This window comes from Podarcis cretensis (assembly GCF_951804945.1).
Source record: "Podarcis cretensis genome assembly, chromosome: 13".
In the NCBI taxonomy this organism is placed as follows: domain Eukaryota; kingdom Metazoa; phylum Chordata; class Lepidosauria; order Squamata; family Lacertidae; genus Podarcis; species Podarcis cretensis.
Genome location: NC_137182.1, coordinates 2,245,523 through 2,268,767, shown reverse-complemented (window position 1 = coordinate 2,268,767; position 23,245 = coordinate 2,245,523). Strand labels below are relative to the sequence as shown.

At 44.4% G+C, this 23,245-nt stretch overlaps 1 protein-coding gene across 2 annotated transcripts; it reads left to right on the top strand.

The window, feature by feature from the left end:
• Positions 1 to 92: 92 nt before the first annotated feature.
• Positions 93 to 23,050, top strand: SUN3 (Sad1 and UNC84 domain containing 3). 2 transcript variants are annotated; one of them, XM_079949879.1, is made up of 13 exons: positions 93 to 188; positions 2,214 to 2,354; positions 3,150 to 3,247; positions 8,539 to 8,629; positions 11,382 to 11,437; positions 13,434 to 13,522; positions 16,887 to 16,915; positions 17,581 to 17,752; positions 18,220 to 18,304; positions 19,539 to 19,654; positions 20,570 to 20,737; positions 21,269 to 21,361; positions 22,815 to 23,050. In XM_079949879.1, exons 2-13 carry the CDS (start codon positions 2,239 to 2,241, stop codon positions 22,929 to 22,931), a joined length of 1,230 nt encoding a protein of 409 aa, XP_079806005.1. In that variant the 5' UTR covers positions 93 to 188; positions 2,214 to 2,238; the 3' UTR covers positions 22,932 to 23,050. The 2 variants fall into 2 exon arrangements, with proteins under 2 accessions (XP_079806005.1, XP_079806006.1); XM_079949880.1 differs by lacking the exon at positions 93 to 188 and adding an exon at positions 287 to 427.
• The last annotated feature ends 195 nt before the right edge of the window (positions 23,051 to 23,245 follow it).

The window sequence follows — 23,245 nt, the reverse complement described above, 5'->3', positions numbered from 1 at the left end:
TCCCGTCGCCCGGCAACGGCGGCTTCGCGCGCCCCGGGAGCGGGAGGCCGAGCGGGGGAGGGAGGGAGGGAGGCGAGGCGGCCGGAGGGAGAGCGAGCGAGCGAGCGAGCGAGCAAGGGAGCAAGGGGGTCTCGCCGGCGCCCCACGGAGGGCCACCCCAGCGGCAGGGGGCTTCCTCAGCCGGCGAGGTGAGCCGCCGGGCCGCCCGCCCGCCGGCCTCCAAGCGGGTTACAAAAGGGCGAAGCCCTGGAGTCGAGGAGGACTCGCGAGAGACGTTAAAAGCCCCGAGGCAGATGGAAGTCACCTCAGCTCCCTTAGCCTCTGAGGTGGCTTGTCCAAACAGGAGCGCGTTACCACGAGGGTGTACCTGGATTCACACGTGCACAGCCAGCACTCGTGTGTGTCCCCATATACACACTGCTGAGAGGTGATCTTAATCTTGTCCCCACGAGAAGCTCTCACACCAAGAAAGCTCGGCTTCTTCTAGGAAACAGGAGTGACAAAGCGCTGGCCCCACACCCCGGGGGCCCCCACAAAATTCTCTGCCACCTCTGTGCAGCCCCAGCCCAGGGCCCAGAGCGCAGGGGCCGGCCCTCATGACAGCATGCTGCCACTGCATTTCCGTAAGATCAACCAAGACCAAGTCTGGTTCCCTTAAATATATCTCTTGGTCTCTTTGAGGCTTTTTGCGACCCCTCTTCTTGGTTCTGTACAAATCCTTTCAAGGAGTTTTGATATGTAAAACTTCAACAGGATTCCTTTAAATTTACTTTTGTTTGATTACTGTACTTGTTTCAGGAAATTATACTTTTGTTGTAATTTTAGGTCCGGCTTAAGGTGAAGAAATGCTTTTTGCAAGTCTAATTTCAAGTAGAAAGTGCCCCTCCAATAATAGTAATGGCATGTTTGACATGTTTTTCATTCACACTGATATAAGTAAAAAACCTCCTTTTCCCTTGGGGTACCCAAGAGTCCATATACTTTTTATAGGTTCCCTATTGGTACGAGAAAATAACAGAGGCCAACCAGAGAATATTGAGAAGCAAGGCAGCTAGTAAGCCTGATCTTTATTAAAGCTGTTGCAACAGGGTTCTCCCCACACACACACATGGGGGGGGGGGAGCACAAGCATGCAAGCCCTTATATAGACTTTTTAAATTGCCCACCTTCAAACTCTAGACCAACCCCAGAAACATCATACATACATCACAGAAGGGGTGGTCTAAAACAGAATCCTGAGTGTGTTGTTTATCTCCTGTCTGGCAAGTTACCTGATTGCATTATTTGGGTTTTGGCCACTCTTTTGTTATTAAAGTAAAGGTAAAGGTACCCCTGACAATTAGGTCCAGTCGCGGACGACTCTGGGGTTGTGGCGCTCATCTCGCTTTATTGGCCGAGGGAGCCGGCATTTGTCCGCAGACAGCTTCCGGGTCATGTGGCCAGCATGACTAAGCCGCTTCTGGCGAACCAGAGCAGCGCACGGAAATGCCGTTTACCTTCCCACCTGGAGTGGTACCTATTTATCTACTTGCACTTTGAGGTGCTTTCGAACTGCTAGGTTGGCAGGAGCAGGGACCAAATAACGGGAGCTCACCCCGTCACGGGAATTCGAACCGCCGACCTTCTGATTGGCAAGCCCTAGAACCTAGGTCACAGGCTCACACCCTGTTCATATCTTGAATGTGCCCTTAACACCGGATTTGTGAGGACAGGATTTGTGAGGAAAGAGACAATGGGGAGGTTTTCCACTTTGATGTTGCAGAGAAGTATTTGAGGTCAATTTATTCAGGACCTTTTCTGCGGTGTTTCAGACATATGGTTTATATATACAGTTATGAACATTTCACCCACATTTAAAATGGCACATTGTTAGCTATTTTAGGTCAGTATACCCTGCAATTAGGGACGCGGGTGGTGCTGTGGTCTAAAGCACAGAGCCTAGGGCTTGCCGATCAGAAGGTCAGCGGTTCAAATCCCTGTGACGGTGTTTCTGTGTGCTGCTCTGGTTCGCCAGAAGAGGCTTAGTCCTGCTGGCCACATGACCCGGAAGCTGTCTGCGGACAAATATCGGCTCTCTCAGCCAGTAAAGCAAGATGAGCACCGCAACCCCAGAGTCGTCCACGACTGGACTTAACGGTCAGGGGTACCTTTACCTTTACACTGCAATTCTTTTTAGTTCCCTTTTATATATTTCCTTATTCATATTATTTTAGCATCAAGGAGTAAGCGCATAAAAATATGTACAGAATCCCAAAGAGCTCAGGGAGTATCTATTCAACAGAAGACTCTAATGAAGCAAACAATGGCTGTAACAATGACACCTCAGACGCTGACACCCAACAACTTTTGGAGAGGTATGCATGATTTTGAATATTAACTAATTTATTTCAGTATTCAAGAAACATACAATATGACAAATGTGGTGAAATGTTCTCTCTTTATTCTTCCCAAATAGCTGTCCAGCTGTAGTAGCTTGGGGCTGGGGACTGCATGGCACAGACATTACTTTGTATGTCATGTTATTTAAGGATATTAAATCTATTACATGTATCTACTTATATATATTTAATTAAATATTTTAAATAACATTAACTATAACACAAACACTTTAATTTACAATATGGAAATTTAATTCAGTGTGTGGCTTTCGTGTTCTTGTGTCTGAGAGGTTGCACCACCCTGCTATAGATAGTGGATAAAAAACTTGTTTTCCTTTCTAATTATTTATTTATATTTCTTATAATGTCTGTGTTAGCATCCAAGATGCCATGAAACAATGTAGAAATATCAAAAGCAATACATAGGTAAAGACAGGTAAAATTAGTACAATAAAACAGAACCTCCTCATAATTTAGAAGCTGGGGTCATTCAATGAAGCTCGTTCAGGTTCAGGACAGACGAAATTGTGACCTGTAGATTAAATGGATTTTAAAAAGAACGGAATAAGCTTAGCCTTTCAGGGATGTACCAGCCATAGCAGCTAAATTAATCTGTGTGTATAGAAGCAGTATATTCTGAACAGCAGATACTGAGGATGGACATCACCTTCATGCCCTGCTTAGGTTCTTCCAGAAGCATTGGAACACAAGACTTTTGGTCAAATCCACCTGGGCATTTCTTGAGCTCTAACACTTTTTTTCATTTTGTAGTTTGTCCCAAGGAAAAAAATCACCTTGCAGCTGCACCAACAGCCACCCTCTCTTCTCTCATAAAGGGAAAAATGTTCAGTGTCCATGCCCACCCAAGAGTAAGTTCAGTTGTAGTTATTACTCACTTATAAGGGGGCTTTTGCATTTTTTATGGTTTGTGAACCCAGATGTTGAACCAACATGTTGACAAGAGGGGGCAGGGTTTCTGTTGAGGCAGGTGAGGGAGGAGCTTATCAGAGCTTGCAGGGCAGCAGCTGAAGAAGGAGCAAAAAGGGTTTTCTCGTGTGTGTGTTTCTTTGTGTTTGATCCATCTTTTAGATTTAGGGGAGCTAGTCTCAAACGTTTGTTGGGGGAGACCTAGGGTTTTTTTTGGGGGGGAGTTATTTGTCCTCTCTGCACGCTTCTTATGATGGAGGACCTCTGTAGCCACCCCCAACGACACGTTCTCAAGATGGAGAGTGAGGGAACAGCTGCAGTCGCCTGCGGTTCCTGCGCAATGTTTGCCATCTTGCCAAAGGTTGCAGGCAGCTTTACCTGCAGCAATTGCATGTTGATTGCCCTCTTAAAAGACAAAGTCCAGCAACTGGAGGAATGTGTAGCTACACTCCAAAGAATTAGAGAGCTGGAGCTCTTCTTGGAAGCAACAGAGCACACCGTCTCCACCAAGGAGGAGACAGGGGACTCCCCTGAGAAGGAGGCTAGTTCACCAACACAGGAGCCAGATATATGGAGAAACGTGACTCTAAAGAAGTAGGAGGCCCAGGGTTCGCTCTGATTGTTTAGAAATACACAATCGCTTTGAGTTCCTCTCCCCTAGCATGGAAGACGAAGAGCAGACTCCATTTGAGGATCTCTCCCTCATTACAGTCGATCAGGTATATGAAGACGAGCAGCAAAGTCAGTCCTCAGGGAATGTGCAGGTGACCTTGGAACGGACAGCTCACGGAAGAACCCCGACCAAACCTAAGAGGAGGCGTGTAGTGGTGATAGGGGATTCCCTACTGAGGGGAACAGAAGCAGTGATCTGTGGGCCTGACAAGATGTCTCGGGAAGTGTGCTGTCTCCCCGGGGCTAAGATCCAAGATGTAACTGAACGACTGCAAGGAATCATAAAACCCACTGACAAATACCCCTTCCTCTTGGTTCATGTGGGAACCAATGACACTGCAAGCAATAGCCTCCAGAAGATCAAAAGAGACTATGAGGCTCTGGGCAGGAAATTGAAGCAATTAAATGCACAAACTGTCATCTCATCTGTCCTCTCAGTTGAACGACGTGGCCCAGGGAGAGAGGGAAAAATAGTGGAAGTGAACAGCTGGCTTCGCAAATGGTGTAAACAGGAACGGTTTGGATTCTTAGATCACGGACTGCAGTTTCTTGAAGATGGACTTCTGGCAAGCGATGGGCTTCACCTCACAACAGTTGGGAGGAATGTTTTTGCCAAAAATCTCAGAAACCTCATCAGGAGGGCTTTAAACTGACTAATGTGGGCAAGGGAGACAGTGCTCCTGAAGGTAGGGGTCTATCAATTGATGAAGATGATCATCTAAATGTCATAGACCAAATGGAGCAAACAGCACGCAGACCTAGTGGTGGGAGGAAAAAATCCTTAAATAAGAGACACGGGGGAATGATTAATCGACTTCAATGTCTGTACACTAATGCGCAAAGCATGGGAAATAAACAAGATGAGCTTGAGCTCTTGGTACAGCAAACTAAATATGACATAATAGGCATCACTGAAACCTGGTGGGATAAGTCCCACGATTGGAATGTAATAATGGAGGGATACAGTCTATTTCAGAGAAACAGACCAGACAAGAAAGGAGGAGGAGTGGCGTTATATGTCAGGGATGTGTATACCTGTGAAGAGATCCAAGATTTAGAAGCTCAAAGCCAAAGTGAGAGCATTTGGGTCAAAATTAAGGGAGAGAAGAATAACAGGGACCTCATTGTGGGAGTTTACTATAGATCCCCAAGCCAAACAGAGGACATAGATGATGCCTTCCTGGAACAGATGGCCAAGCATGCAAAAGGAAGGGAGATAGTAGTAATGGGGGACTTCAATTACCCGGATATTTGCTGGATGTCAAACTCAGCCAAGAGCATAAGGTCAAACAGATTCCTCACTGGCCTTGCAGACAACTTCGTTGTCCAGAAAGTGGGAGAAGCAACAAGAGGAACAGCCATTTAAGATCTGGTCCTAACCAATGTTGATGACCTGGTTAGTGGGGTAGAAGTGGAAGGATCATTAGGCGCGAGTGATCATGCTCTTCTGAAGTTTACTATACAGCGGAAAGGAGCAGCCAAGCATACTAGGACACAATTTCTTGACTTTAAGAAAGCCGACTTCATAAAACTTACGGAAGTGCTGGGTGAGATCCCATGGACAGTAATACTAAAAGGAAAGGGAGTTCATGATGGCTGGGAGTTTGTTAAGAGGGAGATAGTAAAAGTACAACTTCAGGCAATACCAATGAGACGGAAACATGGAAGGTGCCTAAAGAAGCCAGGGTGGCTATCTAAAGAACTTTTAACTGAGTTAAGATTAAAAAAGGATGTGTACAAAAAATGGAAAAGGGGGGAAACCACCAAAGAGGAATTCAAACAAATAGCCAGCACGTGTAGACACAAAGTCAGAAAAGCTAAAGCACAGAATGAACTCAGGCTTGCTAGAGAGTTTAAAAGCAACAAAAAAGGCTTTTATGGGTATGTTCGTAGCAAAAGGAAGAACAAAGAAACAATGGGGTCACTCAGAGGAGAAGATGGTGAAATGCAAACGGGACACAGAAAGGGCTGAACCCCTCAATGCCTTCTTTGCCTCAGTCTTCTCCGATAAAGAAAACAATGCCCGACCTGAAGAATTTGGAGCAAATGATTCAGCAGAGGAAACACAGCCCAGAATAACTAAGGAGATAGTACAAGAATACTTGGCTAGTTTAGATGTATTCAAGTCTCCAGGGCCAGATGAACTGCATCCAAGAGTATTAAAAGAACTGGCAGATGTGATCTCAGAACCACTGGCAGTCATCTTTGAGAATTCCTGGAGAACAGGCAAAGTCCCAGCAGACTGGAGGAGGGCAAATGTTGTCCCTATTTTCAAAAGGGGGAAAAGAGAGGACCCAAATAATTACCGCCCAGTCAGTCTGACATCAATACCAGGGAAGATTCTGGAGCAGATCATTAAGCAAACTGTCTGTGAGCACCTAGAAAGGAATACTGTGATCACCAATAGTCAGCATGGATTTCTGAAAAATAAGTCATGTCAGACTAACCTGATCTCGTTTTTTGACAGAATTACAAGCCTGGTAGATGAAGGGAACGCAGTGGATGTAGCCTACCTTGATTTCAGCAAGGCATTTGACAAGGTGCCCCATGATATTCTTGTAAAGAAGCTGGTAAAATGCGGATTTGACTATGCTACCATTCAGTGGATTTGTAACTGGCTGACTGACCGAACCCAAAGGGTGCTCATCAATGGTTCCTCTTCATCCTGGAGAAGAGTGACTAGTGGGGTGCCACAGGGTTCTGCTTGGGCCCGGTCTTATTCAACATCTTTATCAACGACTTGGATGATGGACTCAAGGGCATCCTGATCAAATTTGCAGATGACACCAAACTGGGAGGGGTGGCTAACACCCCAGAGGACAGGATCACACTTCAAAACGACCTTGACAGATTAGAGAACTGGGCCAAAACAAACAAGATGAATTTTAACAGGGAGAAATGTAAAGTATTGCACTTGGGCAAAAAAAAATGAGAGGCACAAATACAAGATGGGTGACACCTGGCTTGAGAGCAGTACATGTGAAAAGGATCTAGGAGTCTTGGTTGACCACAGACTTGACATGAGCCAACAGTGTGACGCGGCAGCTAAAAAAGCCAATGCAATTCTGGGCTGCATCAATAGGAGTATAGCATCTAGATCAAGGGAAGTAATAGTGCCACTGTATTCTGCTCTGGTCAGACCTCACCTGGAGTACTGTGTCCAGTTCTGGGCACCACAGTTCAAGAAGGACACTGACAAACTGGAACGTGTCCAGAGGAGGGCAACCAAAATGGTCAAAGGCCTGGAAACGATGCCCTATGAGGAACGGCTAAGGTAGCTGGGTATGTTTAGCCTGGAGAAGAGGAGGTTAAGGGGTGATATGATAGCCATGTTCAAATATACAAAAGGATGTCACATAGAGGAGGGAGAAAGGTTTTCTGCTGCTCCAGAGAAGCGGACACGGAGCAATGGCTCCAAACTACAAGAAAAAAGATTCCACCTAAACATTAGGAAGAACTTCCTGACAGTAGGAGCTGTTCGACAGTGGAATTTGGTGCCAAGGAGTGTGGTGGAGTCTCCTTCTTTGGAGGTCTTTAAGCAGAGGCTTGACAACCATATGTCAGGAGTGCTCTGATGGTGTTTCCTGCTTGGCAGGGGGTTGGACTCGATGGCCCTTGTGGTCTCTTCCAACTCTATGATTCTAAGATTTCCTTCACTATTTCACATCTTCCAGTCCTGTGTAACAAACAAAAAATACCAAAGCATAATCAGAAAAAACGATTCAAAATGGTCAGGTTGACTAAATTAAAGTAGTTTGTCCCTTGAAACAGTGTTTCTTTTTGCTCTTATCCTTTTATTTCTAAATAATATTTTTGGAAGCTCAAGAGCTCATTTTGTGACTCTGTTCTAAAGTCATATTGGGCCACTACAATTACATATTTTCTTTTTTAATCCAAATTTACTGTCTATTTTCATAATGCTATGGGTTTGCAGCATTTCTGTGGGGGAGTTGGTTGACATAAACTTTCATATTTTTTTCTGGTGTCTAAAGAGTTTAATCTTGGATTTTGTTTTGTTTTTCAAATCTTGATTAAAGAAGCTAATAAACATTAGTTCAAACAGCTTGTCAATACAATAGCATGATTGAAAATAGAGAACACTTCTTTTGAAATAATTGCATTGATGTTATATACTGAAGAATGGATCTGTGTTGGATAAGGGCAATAAATACAATTAGAATTTCACAGAAATAAGAGATTCTTCAGCTGTGGGAAAATTACATTTCCCATACTTGGCTCCCGTTATAGGTTAGCTTTGCTATATCTTTTCAATTTATAAAAAACAAATTGTAAATTATGTTCCAGTAATTTTCACTAGTATGTCTGTAATATAAGGTGTGATCTCATGAAAGTTAAGCACATTCAATTCCTATTGATTTCAATGTACCCCCTCCCCATTTTCCTGGAAAACTGCCAGCAAGTATGGTCTTAACAAATTAACTGCATCTGCTGAATAAATACGACCAATACAGCAAACATGAAATTGCATAGCATGAGCTTTGTAAAGTCATTCTAACGATGTATTGCATTGTTTAATTGTCCTCTTGTGTGTATTTTCCAGAAAGTTTCACTAGACTCATCTGTAATTTGATAGGGCTGAGCCTAATAACTCCATTTTGCTTAGTGAAAAGAGTCTGCATCACTTTATCAAGGTAAATATGAGGGGCGGGAATGTTTTCTGAATAACAAACTGAAAAAAGGCTGCAATCCTAACCCCATTTTCCCAGGAGTATGCCCCACTGAATTTAATATGACTTATTTCTAATGGTTAGAATTGCACTGTAACACAGTACTCTCCCATGTTTTTAAGCAAGACCCACAAGTAAACCTACTCATCCTTTCAAGACCCACTCGTAAACTAACTCCACTTCGTTCACACCTGGGCCAGCACAGATGCTGCCCGTGCTCCCGCCCGCTGCCTGAGATGACTTGAGATCGCCCAGTGAAGAATATACATCCCTTATTGTGCGGACCACCCAGGAATATTTAGGGACCACATTGTGAGGTGTAACATAACATAATAACTGGAGTAACAAATTATGGTACAGCCTACAGTCAAATTTGATGTGATGTTAATCATGTGGTTCCCCTCCCCTTTCATTACTACATTACATTACTGGAGATGCTTATCAGGATCAGGAGGGTTGCAGGAGCAGGAGATGCTTCAACCCTTTACCACAGTCGTGATCCAGATTAGGGCCCCTACGGCTTCTGTTGCATTGGAAGGAAAAATCACGTTCTTTGTAACAAGTGGAATCCCTTCTGAGGCATGCAAAGTATTTTGCCATGTGTTAGCACCATGCCGCTGTGCCATTTTTGTACTTTGCAAGGTATTAATATTGGTGATACATTGCACTGCACTGATGTACCAGTACAAAGGGGGACTGACAAAGGAGTAAGCAATACCTGGTTCCTCAGCTTGAGTCCTCCACCTGCACAGAGATATCCACAGGAACGAACAATGATGCATGCTTATTCTTATTTATTGAATTTATATACTACCGTATATAAAGAGGTCTCATGGCAGTTCACAGAAAAGAGCAACATAAAAACCACAGTATATATAATCAAAATAAAAACAACAACCCAATAACCCCCCCCACACACACACACCAAAAAAGAACCACAATTTAAAAGAGCATCGGACGCCAATCAGATCAACCAAAGGCCTGGTTAAAAAGAAACGTTTTTGCCAGGCACCTCAAGGTGTACAATGAAGGCACCAAGTGAACTTCCCTTGGGAGAGCATTCCACAACTGGGGAGCCACTGCAGAGAAAGGCCCATTCTCGTGTTGCCACCCTCCGGACCTCTTGAGGAGGAGGCACACGAAGGAGGGCCTCAGAAGATGATCTCAGGGTTCGGGTAGGTTCATATGGAAGCAGGCAGTCCTGGAGGTATTGTGGTCCTGAGCCGTTTAAGGCTTTATAGGTCAAAACCAGCACTTTGAATTGGCCCAGAAACTAATTGGTAGCCAATGCAATTGGACCAGGATCAGTGTAGTATGCTCAAGCCATCTTGCTCTGGTGAGCAACCTGGCCACTGAATTCTGCACTAACTGAAGTTTCTGAACCGTCTTCAGAGGCAGCCCTGCTTATAACACATTTCAGTAATCTAACCTTGAGGTTACCAGAACGTAGAGAACAGTAGTTAGGCTGTCCCTGTCCAGATAGGGGCGTAGCTGGGCCACCAGCCGAAGCTGATGGAAGGCACTCCGGGCCACTGAGGCCACCTGAGTCTCAAGGATTCAGGAGGACCCCCAAGCTACAAACCTGCTCCTTCAGAGTAAGTGTAACCCCATCAAGAGCAAGCGATCTCCCACTCATCTGGTCTAGGGAACCACCCACTAACAGTGCCTCTGTCTTATCTGGATTGAGCTTCCCTTTGTTGGCTCTCATCCAGTCCATGACCGAGGCAAGACACGGGTCCAGTACTTCCACTGCAGATGTAAAGGAGAAACAGAGCTGAGTGTCATCAGCATACTGCTGACAAAGTACTCCAAACCTCCGGATAACCCCACCCAGCGATTTCATGTAGAAGTTAAACAACATGGGGGATAGGATTGAGCCCTGCGGAACCCCTCATTGAAGGTTCCACGGGGCTGAAAAGCACTCCCCAAGTCACACCCTCTGAGAACAACCATCCAAGTAGGACTGGAACCACCGCAAAGCGATGCCAGCCACCCTTAGTTTGGAGAGTCGCTCCAGATATATGCACTTGTGCCAGCCAATGAATGCTTTTGTGCAGAAACAGGATTCATTCAAAACAGGGGAAATGTGTTCTGCCAATTTCTCCATGAGCTTTTCTAACACTTAATTGGGGTTGAGAAGGAGGCAGGCTTTAAAAGGTAAAGGGAACCTCTCCAGGTTGCATCCACTAACTCTATTTCACTATCAAGCTAGATGCCTCTAAACTCACTATTTTGCAGGAGATTGAAGTGCATACCAGGAAATTTAGATGTGAACAGTTAAAGCACTTTCTCCTGTCTCCACATTTTTAAAAAAGAAGCAGGAAAGTGGTGAGGAAATACATTGACAAGTGTAGAATAAATAAATGATAAATGGAAATGTAAAAACACCCCACCAGAAAATCAGAATGAATGTTCATTGTTGTATAACCTCCCTGCAAACAAATCAAAATGAAAGCTCAATAAAGACAGGATGAGTAAGATTTGTTCAAGCAAATCGGAGTGAATGCTTAAAAAATCTGGAGGAGCCATCTTATTGAAATTAGAACCAGATTATTGTACAGTATACCTGAAAGCAGTAAACAGCATCAAGCCCATAATAGAACCAACAGTCTGGGCTTTCTGGGGTGTCTAAGATGGAATAGCTAACTTAGCTGTTTGCTCAAAGTTTTATATGACTTGAATGTAATTTAAAATAATTCTCTTTGTCGCTTTGCAGGGCGAGCTCTGCTCGGAAAGTTGTGTCTTGGGTGACCCTGTTCCTACTGTTTTTTGGTGCGCTTCTTCCTACAGGGCTAAGTATACACTGAGTATGCACTGGTGTACATTATGGCTAGCCATGTTTACAAGGAGATAAGATTCACATAATTCAGTGGAACTTACTGTACTAGTCTATGCTGGACGTGGATGGCACTGTAGTCTAAACCACTGAGCCTCTTGGGCTTGCCGATCGGAAGGTTGGTGGTTCTAATCCCCACGATGGAGTGAGCTCCCATTGCTCTGGCCTAGCTTTTGCCAACCTAGCAATTCGAAAGCATGCCAGTGCAAGTAGATAAATAGGTATCGCAGTGGCAGAAAGGTAAATGGCATTTCCATGTGCTCTGGGTTCCGTCACAGTATTCCATTGTGCCAGAAATGGTTTAGTCCTGCTGGCCACATGACCTGGAAAGCTGTCTGGACAAACGCCAACTCCTTCAGCCTGAAAGCGAGATGAGCGCCGCAACCCCTAGTCGCCTTTGACTGGACTTAACCATCCTGGGGTCCTTTACCTTTACCTTTCACTAGCCTATGCACGTCTGTTCGCAAGTAACTCCCAGTGGGGCTTACTCACTATGAAGTGTGTTTAGGATTGCAGGTTTGTCAGCATGCTGAGGATAGTAACCTTAAATTGATGGGCACAAAGAGGACTTTGGTTACCTGTCCTTCTATGTATTAGCTATTACTCATGTGATTTTATAGAGCAGGGAATGGAAAGTTGGAGTTACTGTGAAATGTCTTTCTGGTCAGCATAGAATGGCACATACATGAATGAATTAACTCATCTTCTAGAGGCAGGCTAATTTTTTTAAAAAATAAAACATTGCTAAGACCAGCCAGAATGGGAGGTGGCCTTCCTGTAACCGCCAGATATGAGCAAAGCTGCTAGCGGCAGGTAGAGGACAGCAGAGTTGTCTGACCTTTCCAGAGTACTGTGCAAATGCAGATTGAGAGAAGCTGCCCCCTAATCCTAGGTTTGACCTAGGTGGGAATACGTACAAGGTGGAGCTGACAGGACCAGGATGTAAGCCAGTTTTCATCTGCTGCTCCATGTGGGAGGAGAACCTAAGCCACAACCCACTGGAACATCTTCCTGCCGGAAGCTGCTTCTGCAGAAGCACATTTGTCCACTTAAGCGAAGGTGGACAGGTGAGCCCAGGTGATTGCCCTGCATATAGATTCTAGCGGGGTGCAGGTGTGTAAAGCTGTGGTGGTGATTCCACACACTAAGTGATATTGATGCCTGTTGGAGGACTCTGGGCTTTTGCCTGGTATGCAAGCATGATTCAGTCCCTGCCTGACCTGCTGATAGTGTCAAGGTACCTTCCTACTCAGGGACTCCTGTTTGAAGGAGGCAGACAAGGATTCTGATTTTCTTAAGGGCTCTGTGTAAGTCAGGTACACCCTGAGGCCCCACCTGATGTCCAGTGCATGCCATTTCCTTCCCTCATGGTGAATTGGGTGGAAAACAATTTGGGTGACAGGATGGCCTTATTCTTATGAAAGGAAAAGTCTAAAAGTCTACTTTTGTTAAGAAGTTGAGTTATGGTTCAAGGCTACCCTGAGTAGCATGTGCAGATAGCAACTGGCTTAAGAACCCCCTTTGACTCCCTGGCTACGCAAAGGGATTTGAACTCTATTCTCCACAGTCCTAACCCAGTACTCAGTCTAGTTACCTTAACTCTGGTTTCCGCTAGTGCTGATGAGAGAGCCTTTGTTCTTGCCTGGCTTCTGCATTCTTAACCCCTGCACTGCTCCAAGTGTTTTACTTGGGAACACAATGTGTGAAATAAAAGAAACAGATAAAGCCATGTTAACCTACCCATGTAGCAGCGCTTTTTCCAGGAGGTACTGCAACAACTTCATGGTTAGTGCTGGCACCTATTTTTCTAGAAAAAAATCACCGCCATTTAGGATGACATACTGAGATTGTTGCCATGTTTAATCTGCTGAGAAGGAAGAAAATAATCAATCTTGTTAATACAAAGAGGGTTTTTATTACTATTATTAATAGGTGCTACCTACATGGGACTATTTGATGGAAATAAATTTCAGATTTTTGGAGAAGAATGGAGGGACTTCTCTATTTGTGATCTCATCCAGGTGATTTTTTGTTTTGCTTTGTTACAACAATCTCCCTAGGTAAAATATGAGAAATTATAGAGCACAAATTATGTTTATGCATTATCTCATTTCAATTTGCAGCCAGAACAAATGCTGTCCTTGAAGGTTTCACAGATAGAATGTCTTATGATCTCTTTTGTGTTGAGAGTAGGATTACACCTTTTTCTAATCCTGCATCTGTTTCATAGAACCATAAGGGACCCCAAAGTTATCGAGTCCAACCCCCTGCTATGCAGAAATCTCAACTAAAGCGTTTAGCATACCTAAGCCAGTGAAGCAGGGCTTTTTTTCCAGCCGGAGCTCACTAGAGCTCAACTCTGGCACCTCTCAGGTGGGTGCCATTGCCGTTCTAAAAGAACAAGAGGAAAGTTCATGGTGAGCTCCAGCAACTATTTCTTTCAAAAAATAGCACTGCAGTGAAGCTTTTTCTGACTTCATGCCAGGGACAGCTTACCAGCTTATGTCAGTTTAAATGCATAAGAGCAGGGCCAGTAAAAAAGGTGGCGACCCTAATTTTGGCAAAACCAAAGATTTCCAGCTTGGCTAATATTAGTGAGTCTCATCCTCAGAGCACCTTACCTTTGTGAGCATTCAGTGATGCTTCCATTAGCTTTTTTTTTTATCACGTTTGTACTGGCAAGATCCCTGCACTAAAGGCAGATTATAGGTCAGCTGCAGAACCTTCTGATTTTGAACTTTGAGGAAATACCTTAGTAAGGGGGTGAATGCAATGAGGACTATCTCCACGGCAGTGGCATGCGGTCAATGGACTAGGGGGACTAGCCTAGTCCACTAAATGTTCCTGGTAAATTAGAGTATTAAAAGTATTAAACCCTTGAGCCTCCTTCCTAAAGCCCGGGAAACTTCTGCCCAGCTTAGGTAGGGAGTAGGGCTGGGCGATACCTGGTTTTCAACATTACGATATCTAAAATAAGGCTGGAGCTATGTAGGGGTGAACATGGTGCTGGCAACTGCTATTACTTATGGGTCTAACTCTAAAACTGATAAAATTTTACTTAACATATTGTTACAACATGTTATAGTACTACTGTACCAATAATAGTACATTTTCTCTAAAATTAAAGCTGTGGAAGTAATTAGTAGCATAGATACCAAAGGTTCCCTAAAAATTTAATTATATTACTAAACAAGAAAAAAGCAAATTCAGTGTCACACTTTTAGATACTCAAAAATAATTCACTATCGAGTCTTAGTTGAATGTATACATCGCACAACACCAGTTATTTGATTGTTTGTTAATTTTCTTTTCTAAACGAGGCCAAAATAGAAAGAATGGAATGGATAAATTTTAGCAGAACAAAATATAAACAAAATTTATATTTTAATTCTGAGGAAAATTTGCATTTCTTTTATAAACCAGGCCAAACCGGAAAGCATGGATAAAATTTTACAGAACAAAATTATTAAATGGAATGTATTTTTTTTTTTTTGCAAGTGAAATTTGCATTTTGGTGTTCTGTGGCAGTAGTGATGCCCTTTGTATTTGAAGAACATTGCCAGCCAAGCTGAACACACTTTCAGATTGCACACTTGTTCTTGGGATAGCCAAAAACTTATTTGCAAGCTCTTTCAACATTGGGAAGGATGCCTAATATGCCTTCCACCCCATCTGAGGGCATTCGTCAATGTCCACTCTTGGCGTAGCCATCTAGGAGAAAATGAGCAGCATAAGGAGGGGGGGAGACCCAGAAGAGGCTCAAACGCAAAGCGGGGTTTCCTTTTACTCTGAAGCAACTTGCAAGCCAACAAGCATCTCAAGAGCGTATTTCCCTCATGTTGGCGTCAGGGGAGGGGAGAGCCAAAGACTCACAGAGTTAACTTGGGGCTGGCAGCGTGGGCTGCTTCTACCCCAAAGAAAGGCACACACAACAAACACTGGGTGTCCCCCCCTTTTATTCTGAAGAAACATCTGAAAACACAGAGAGGGGGGGGGCAGGGAAGGCGAATTGGGGCTCATTCACAGAGCAAGGAGGGGAGAGAGAGTGAGCTCAAGCAGCCTCTGCGCAGCCCTGGCCTGGCTCCGAAAGAAGCATCGCTGGGGGAGTCAGGGCAGTTTTAACAAGGGGGCGGCTGCAGCTTACAGAAAACGAAGTGAGAACTGTTGGCTGGGTTAATAAAAAAACGCCGTGCTTTTAGCCCGGCTGGTGGCTGCGCCCCCCACCCCGCCATCGGGAGGGGGGCAGACACCCGGACACACAGGCAGGTGGAGGGGGGGCAGAAGAGGGCCAAATGCCAAAGGAAGGGGTAGTAAAAGGGGCTCCCGAAGTCTGAACTGCCGGCTTGAAGCCAACTCCCAGCCTGGCGCCCTGAAGCAGGAGCCTGGCGGGAAGAAGTCGCTGCTTGCCGGCTGGCTGGCTGGCCAGGCAGGGAGGTGGAGAGCTAACCGGTTCTCAAAGCTCTGCTGGGCAATATTTCACTCAGCCGGCTGCAGTCATTTGTAGCAATTTCTTGCTGCTGCGGGAGGCAGGGAAGAGCTGACCGAGGTGGAGTTAGCATCCACAGGAAGAAGCATCGGCTTCCTGGTTTTTCCAGTATTGTGATTTTTTAATACCACAAAAAACACGATATGCGATAAATTGCAAGCACATTTTTTTAAAAAACGATTATCACAATTTGATCTAAAACCTGGTATCGGATGATATAGCACAGCCCTCCTGGGGAGGCATGATGCTCCAACAAGGTCCAAGAGCCCTTCTGCATCCTGTCAGAGGCCTGGCGCCTCCTTCCCAGAGCCCATGAAGCTTCTGCCCAGCTTAGGGAAGGAGGTGCGAGGCTCATGCAGGCATGCGATGCTGCCCCCCCCCCATCACCCTTGCAAGCTGGTGCCTCTGTGACCCTACAAAAAATTTCACCACGCACCACTGCTCTAAGGGCCAAACCAGATCAGCTAGATTAATTCAGTTAGCATATTGTTTAGTATGGCCCAGCATTTTTTCCTGCACCAAGATTTTCTGGCATGGGCTACTTAGATCTGACCCCACCCAAAAGCCACTGGGTGTTTTGTCTTTGGCATCAGTGGCTGAATTATTTAAAAATGGGGGGGGTAATTATAAAATCCAATTTAAACATGTTTACTCAGAATAAGAGTTAGTTTGCTTATCCCTCCAAAGGATTGTTTAACTTCTCTTAACCTCAACAAAGCTACTGCATTAGTTGCTTCAAGACCATTTGCTGGGACCCAAATGTGCATAGGATATTGGTGTAATGAGAAGCATGAGACTCTTATTTCCATTATTTTACTTTCTTGCCTTTGTGCAATGATCTCTTTGGTGTAAGCTTGTTTCTAATTAAACTTGCTTCTTCCCCCCTTTTTTATATACAGGGTGAAACACAAGATCTGAGATCCCTAATGTAAGAACAAGTTTAAAATAATTTATGTAAATATTTGGCAAGTGCCTGTACCTTATTTCCTTGTCCACCTGACACACCTTCCCCCTCTCCCCTGGCTCCCACCCAGGGCCTAAACAAACTCACAGCTCACCCACAAAAGTCTCACAAAGATTATGAGACTGCCCTCAGGCTGCCCACAGCTGTGTCCCATTTAGTCAACTGCACTCCCCATACCCAGGTCTGAAGGGACTTGGTAAGAGGATATATTAATTATATTTTAATGGGGGGGGGGGGCTAACAACGAAAGAATGGCTGGTGCCGGTTTTAAAAACATGGGGCTAGCACATAGAGAGCCCTACTAGCTGAGTATTAAGTCCCATTGTTAGACAGATTAATGAAGCCTAGGAATATTAACTTTATTCCATTCAGCTATATGAAGCAGCTGATTCACCATTTCGGCCCCTTTTCAATGAAACAGACCACAGGCTGCAAAGTAAGTTTAAAATGCTTTAGTTTCTAGGTCCCAGACATGCATCTTTGCTTATGCAAGAGCAATAAAAGAATGCAGGTAACAATATTCTTAGAATTGCAGCAAAGCAGCCTCAGACACATGCACTCCAGAACATATATGCACAACTAAAGGAACAGTGCTTTGTATGGTACTTTCCTCTATTATTTCCCCCCAGCAAGGCAAATAACATCTTGGAAAGAAAAGCACTTGAAATTGCACCTCTGAAGGAGCAGGTGAATAAGTTACAATTGCGGCTTCATGATGTGAGATCTGGTATGAAGGACATTGCCCATCATGCTGTCAGTAAAGTACTGGAAGGATATACTAGCAAAGGCATTACAAGATGGGTAAGATGAAGTAATGTGATTTGTAAACAACTGTCAGACTTTTGTATCTATTTTACTCTAATCAACTGTACCATACCTACTTGACAACTGTACCATAAGTTGGATGGTAACACTATGCCACTCCATTGCACACTGCAGCACATACGCACAACCTTTTGCCTTGTGATTTCTTAGCTTCATGAAGCTGAAGAACAAGCAACATTCCAAGGGAGGGAGGCAAGAGTGTCGGCCTCATTCTACCTATGCTATAGTCAGGCACAATAACAGAAATGCCAACGACAACCCTTTATTATCTGCACCTTCTAAGGTGCAGGTTGCCTCCCCTGCCCCCCAATGAATAATTATAGTTTTTTGATTTCTGAAAAACTGCAGTCACAATTTAATATTATTCTTCAGGTTGCCCATTGTTTCTTTAAAGTTTTCCTATTGTGGTAATGATAAATGAATTATATCTTATCCATTGACAGAGTATTGAAAAGATGCTTAAAAAACTAATGGAAAAGCTGGATGAAGATGACGTCCAAATGCCTGACTATGCCCTCAAATCAGCAGGTATTAGAAACAGTTGTTAAACAAACTTGCCCATGGTATTTTGGACATTTTTTGTTATTCAAACACAGGAGTCTGTCAATATCACTGTGATCATTACGATGTTAGTTCTGGTAAGCAGTTTCCACCAGTAAGATGCAGTATTCTGCCCTTAAATTGGGAGGGCAAGGCCTGCTGACATTTTCCTGATTATTATTATTATGCATTACTAACAGACCGACTGGGACGCAGGTAGCGCTGTGGGTTAAAGCCTCAGCGCCCAGGGCTTGCCGATCGAAAGGTCGGCAGTTCGAATCCCTGCGGCGGGGTGCGCTCCCGCTGCTCGGTCCCAGCGCCTGCCAACCTAGCAGTTTGAAAGCACCTCCGGGTGCAAGTAGATAAATAGGGACCGCTTACCAGCGGGAAGGTAAACGGCGTTTCCGTGTGCGGCTCTGGCTCGCCAGAGCAGCGATGTCACGCTGGCCACGTGACCCGGAAGTGTCTCCGGACAGCGCTGGCCCCTGGCCTCTTAAGTGAGATGGGCGCACAACCCCAGAGTCTGTCAAGACTGGCCCGTACGGGCAGGGGTACCTTTACCTTTACTTAACAGACCGACTATGGACGCGGGTGGCGCTGTGGGTAAAACCTCAGTGCCTAGGACTTGCTGATCGCAAGGTCAGTGATTCGAATCCCCGCGGCGGGGTGAGCTCCCGTCGTTCGGTCCCAGCTCCTGCCCACCTAGCAGTTTGAAAGCATGTCAAAGTGCAAGTAGATAAATAGGTACCGCTACGGCGGGAAGGTAAACGGCGTTTCCGTGTGCGGCGCTGGTGCTGCCTCGCCAGATGCCACTTAGTCACGCTGGCCACGTGACCCAGAAGTGTCTCCGGACAGCGCTGGCTCCCGGCCTCTTGAGCGAGATGAGCGCGCAACTCTAGAGTCGGACACGACTGGCCCATACGGACAGGGGTACCTTTACCTTTAACAGACCGACTGGGGACATAGCCTTTAAAAATTCCTCCCATGCATAAATGGCCTTTTCAGTAGTCTCCCATCTCCACAGTGTGTTTTCCTTCTCTAGACTATGAGAAAGTGCATTTGTGGACAAACTGCCTCCATTAGCCACTCGCACAGCTAAAAGTAAACACACACGTGCACTTTGGCAGAGCCTAGACTCTCTGCATAGTCTTCTGTGACAAGCTATACTACTGTTGTGTGCCTGAAATATCAGAAGTATTATTCTACAAGTGTTTGATTTTAGGTGCCAACATTGTTCAGTCCAGAACTACTAGAAGCTACCGCCATGATGGAGGGAAATACTCCTGGATGTCCTTCGTTATGCTTCCTTTTGTGAGGTCTCCAGATGTAATTCTTGAGGTAGAAATCAACTTTCAAGAAAGTATTCATGTTTTCTTATTTTGGATATTTTCTTTCTACACTACTTTTTCCACTTATGTACCGGTAACCATTTTATTCCTTTTCAGTATTTTCTGTCCAAAACCTTTGTCACTGCTTATGCCTGGCAGGCCAATGCTCTTGTAAAATCCTAAGGAGCATTTGCTAAATTCTCTGGGATTTAGGAATGATTAATTTGAAAATTGCCTCGAGTCACAACTTTTTCAGGGCTCATCTTGCCTTTTAGTGTTCAAAACAGAATACTGTGCAGTGTGAGCTATGCAGTTTTGTAGACAAGCTGAGAAATGAGTCATGAGTGCGACAGTAGCAAAGAAAAGGGACAATGGGAGCTATAAGATAAATGTCAGAGCATGAAGTCAAATAAAAGATTGATGGTAAAAGAAAATTAATGGTGGGATGTTTTCTCTGGATATTTAATTTTTAAAGTCATGCACATATTGAACGCATGTAAATGGGGGGTAGTGTACAGCAACATAGAAATCCATTTAGAAGCAATATAGAATGACTCAAGCACCATTTAAAGAACTGTATAGGCCTGCTGGTATAAAAAAAAGTATTCAAGAGACATTTGAAAGTCAAATGCAAGGAAGCCCAGTGAATTTCTGCTGCAGGAGAGTTCCACAGGACTGGGGCAGCGATGCTTAATGTCTGACTTTTGACTGTTTGCTGGCTTTTTCAATGGTGTTTCAAATATACATGATTTCACTTAAACACGCAGTGCCTTGGAACGTAACCTGAAGTAAATTGCCTTTAATGTCAATTTTAACTACATGTTTAACTACAAGTTTAAATTCATTTGCTTTGGCTGAATTATAGCACCTATAACCTTAGCCACATAATATATAACCCATTCAGAATTTCTCTGCTCTCTTGCAGCCCAATTACCACCCTGGAAACTGCTGGTCTTTCCCTGGGAATCAAGGTGAAGCGGTTGTCAGGCTAGCCAAGGAAATTATTCCAAAATCTGTTACAATAGAGCATATTTCTAAGAAGGTCTCCCCAACAGGAGAGATTTCTAGTGCTCCCAAAGACTTTGCCATTTATGTAAGTGTAATATTCCAGTTTTCAGATTTGAGTTAGGGAATGAGTATTTTTCAAAGCAAATTATGAGATTATTATAACATGCAACTTGGATTTTTTCTCTTTAACATTTCTCTATAACATTTAAACAGTAGTATTTTTAATTGTATTGATAACTTAAAGAAATTAGCTGAAATAATTTCCCAATGTTTTCAACATCTTATGTGCATGCAGCTACAGTTCAGGGATCCTGAACGTTCTTGCTAACCCATTATCAGCAGAAGCATATGTATCAAAAGTAAATCCTAGATCTACTTACCTGGGCATTGGTAGGCCTTACTTCTGAGTAAACATGCTGTAAATGGTTTGTGCCAGTTATGGGGAACTTTTGGCCCTCCAGATGTTGCTGCTTTACAAATCACATCAGCCCTAGCAAGTGTGGCCGATATGTGGGCTGCTAGCTAGCATAGTTGTCATTGGAAACTGTGCATTTGTTTTCTGATCTAACCTATTTCTTGAGTGCTGATGGTATGCTTTTTACTGTCCCCCCTCAAGGGACTAAAAGAGGAAAAGGAGGAGCAGGGAACTTTCCTAGGCCAGTTTCTTTATGACACTGAAGGAGATTTAATCCAAACATTCCAACTGAAGGTATGTTGAATATGATGGGAAATCGCCACAAAATTCTAATAAATGCAGTTGTTAGCTAGTTGGGTAATAATAATAATAATAATAATAATAAATTTTATTTATATCCCACCCTCCCCAGCCGAAGCCGGGCTCAGGGCGGCTAACAACAATCAAATAATCAAACAATCAAATAATCCAACATTCTAAAAACATTTCATTATAAAAATTAATTAAAATCAAATTAATGGCAACCGTTAAGCAAAATTCTGTGCAGGTTGCCAGAGGAGGGAGTCAGGCTGCGCCCTGACCAAAGGCCTAGTGGAACAGCTCTGTCTTGCAGGCCCTGCGGAAAGATGTCAGGTCCCGCAGGGCCCTTGTCTCTTGTGACAGAGCGTTCCACCAGATTGGAGCTGCAGCCGAGAAAGCCCTGGCTCTAGTTGAGGCCAGCCTAACCTCTCTGAGGCCTGGGACCTTCAGGATGTTTTTATTTGCAGACCGTAGTGTTACCGGGAAAATCCGAGGGCTCCCTTGGACAAAAAGTAAAGACACCAACCAACCAGAGTAAATTGGAGCAAATCAGCAGCCTGTAGGCCTGGGCCTTTATTGAACTGTTGCAACAGGGTGTTCCCCTCACTTGCAGGAGAGAGGAAAGACACAGAAAAATGGTGTGCAAGACCTTATAAAAACTTTTGAAATTCCCATCCTGTAGGTCAAGCCCACCCCTAGAAACATCATGCATACATTACAGAAAGAGGGGTGGAGGGAGGAGTTGTGGTGGTAACCTGAGTGTCCGGTCACCTGGCTGGTTCCCTTCTCTCTCCCTCCCCATGAGTCATTTTCAGAAGACAAAAGGTAGTCGCAGTTTCCTGCCCCCTGAGGGAAGATCTGATCATTGTCCTTTGTTCCAGTCCATGCTGAATCCACTCCCATATGCAAGTTCTTTGTGATCTTGATTGTCTTCTGTCTAGGACCATCAGGGTTGGCATAGCAACTGGGCAGGGCTCCTGTGGATGTGCTGGGACGTTCAAGGGATTATGGCTGCCCTGTATCAAACCTTCCCCATTTTGTAGTCCTTCCTTCATGGAGTAAAATAAAAGTGGAACAGTGCAAATCCGATGTATGGTTGATTTTCTATGAATTTATAACAGAAGCGTAGCGTATGTAGTGTGTATGAGTGCGTGTGAAGTTTGTACAAGCTGAATGATTGGGGGGGGGGGGGTTCCTGCTACAGTAGGTTCCTCTGTGGGGCATACCAGGAGAGGTGGTAATGAATACTCTTGGCCCATGTGATCTGTGTGTCTTTATGATCACCAATACCTTGTGGGTAAAAGTCAGAAAAACAGAAGTCTGTATCTGGAAGCCTGGCTATATGTTTATCTTATATTTTATGTCAGGGAAAACTTAACTGATGGATAATTTCATTCAGCTGCACCAATAGGGCAAGAATTAATATGCTTACTTTCTTTACTTTCAGAATGAATCGTCTGAATCTATGAGTTATGTGAAACTGAAAGTGCTGAGCAATTGGGGACACCCAAGCTACACCTGCATTTATCGCTTCAGGGTGCATGGAAACCTGCAGTACATCTAGAGGCTCTGCGAAGGGAGCCCGCTGGTGCAGAAATAAGGCCCAAGCCTCAGAGCGCTGAACTCAAGAGAATTTGCTGTGCTGCTTTTTCCGTTATAAAAGAAATATGCCACAACAGTTAACAGCTTGTGGAAAGTTGCTTTATTTGTCACTTTCATAACTGCATAGAGAATGCATAGCTGAATGTTAAGATCTTGAGGGAACAAAAATTGGGAAGGGGGTGGAGGTGTCCTCCATAGGATGGCTTTTCTTTTCAGGCTTTTCTGAGCACTCGGGGTCGAAAGGAAGTGGCTGCGAGCGACCTGCGGGGGGGGGCG

Coding starts and splice junctions, on each gene's coding strand:
- SUN3 (XM_079949879.1), top strand. CDS start 2,239: ATGTACAGAATCCCAAAGAGCTCAGGGAGTATCTATTCAACAGAAGAC. Junction 2,355..3,149: donor ACCCAACAACTTTTGGAGAG/GTATGCATGATT, acceptor TTCATTTTGTAG/TTTGTCCCAAGGAAAAAAAT. Junction 18,305..19,538: donor CTATGCCCTCAAATCAGCAG/GTATTAGAAACA, acceptor GTTTGATTTTAG/GTGCCAACATTGTTCAGTCC.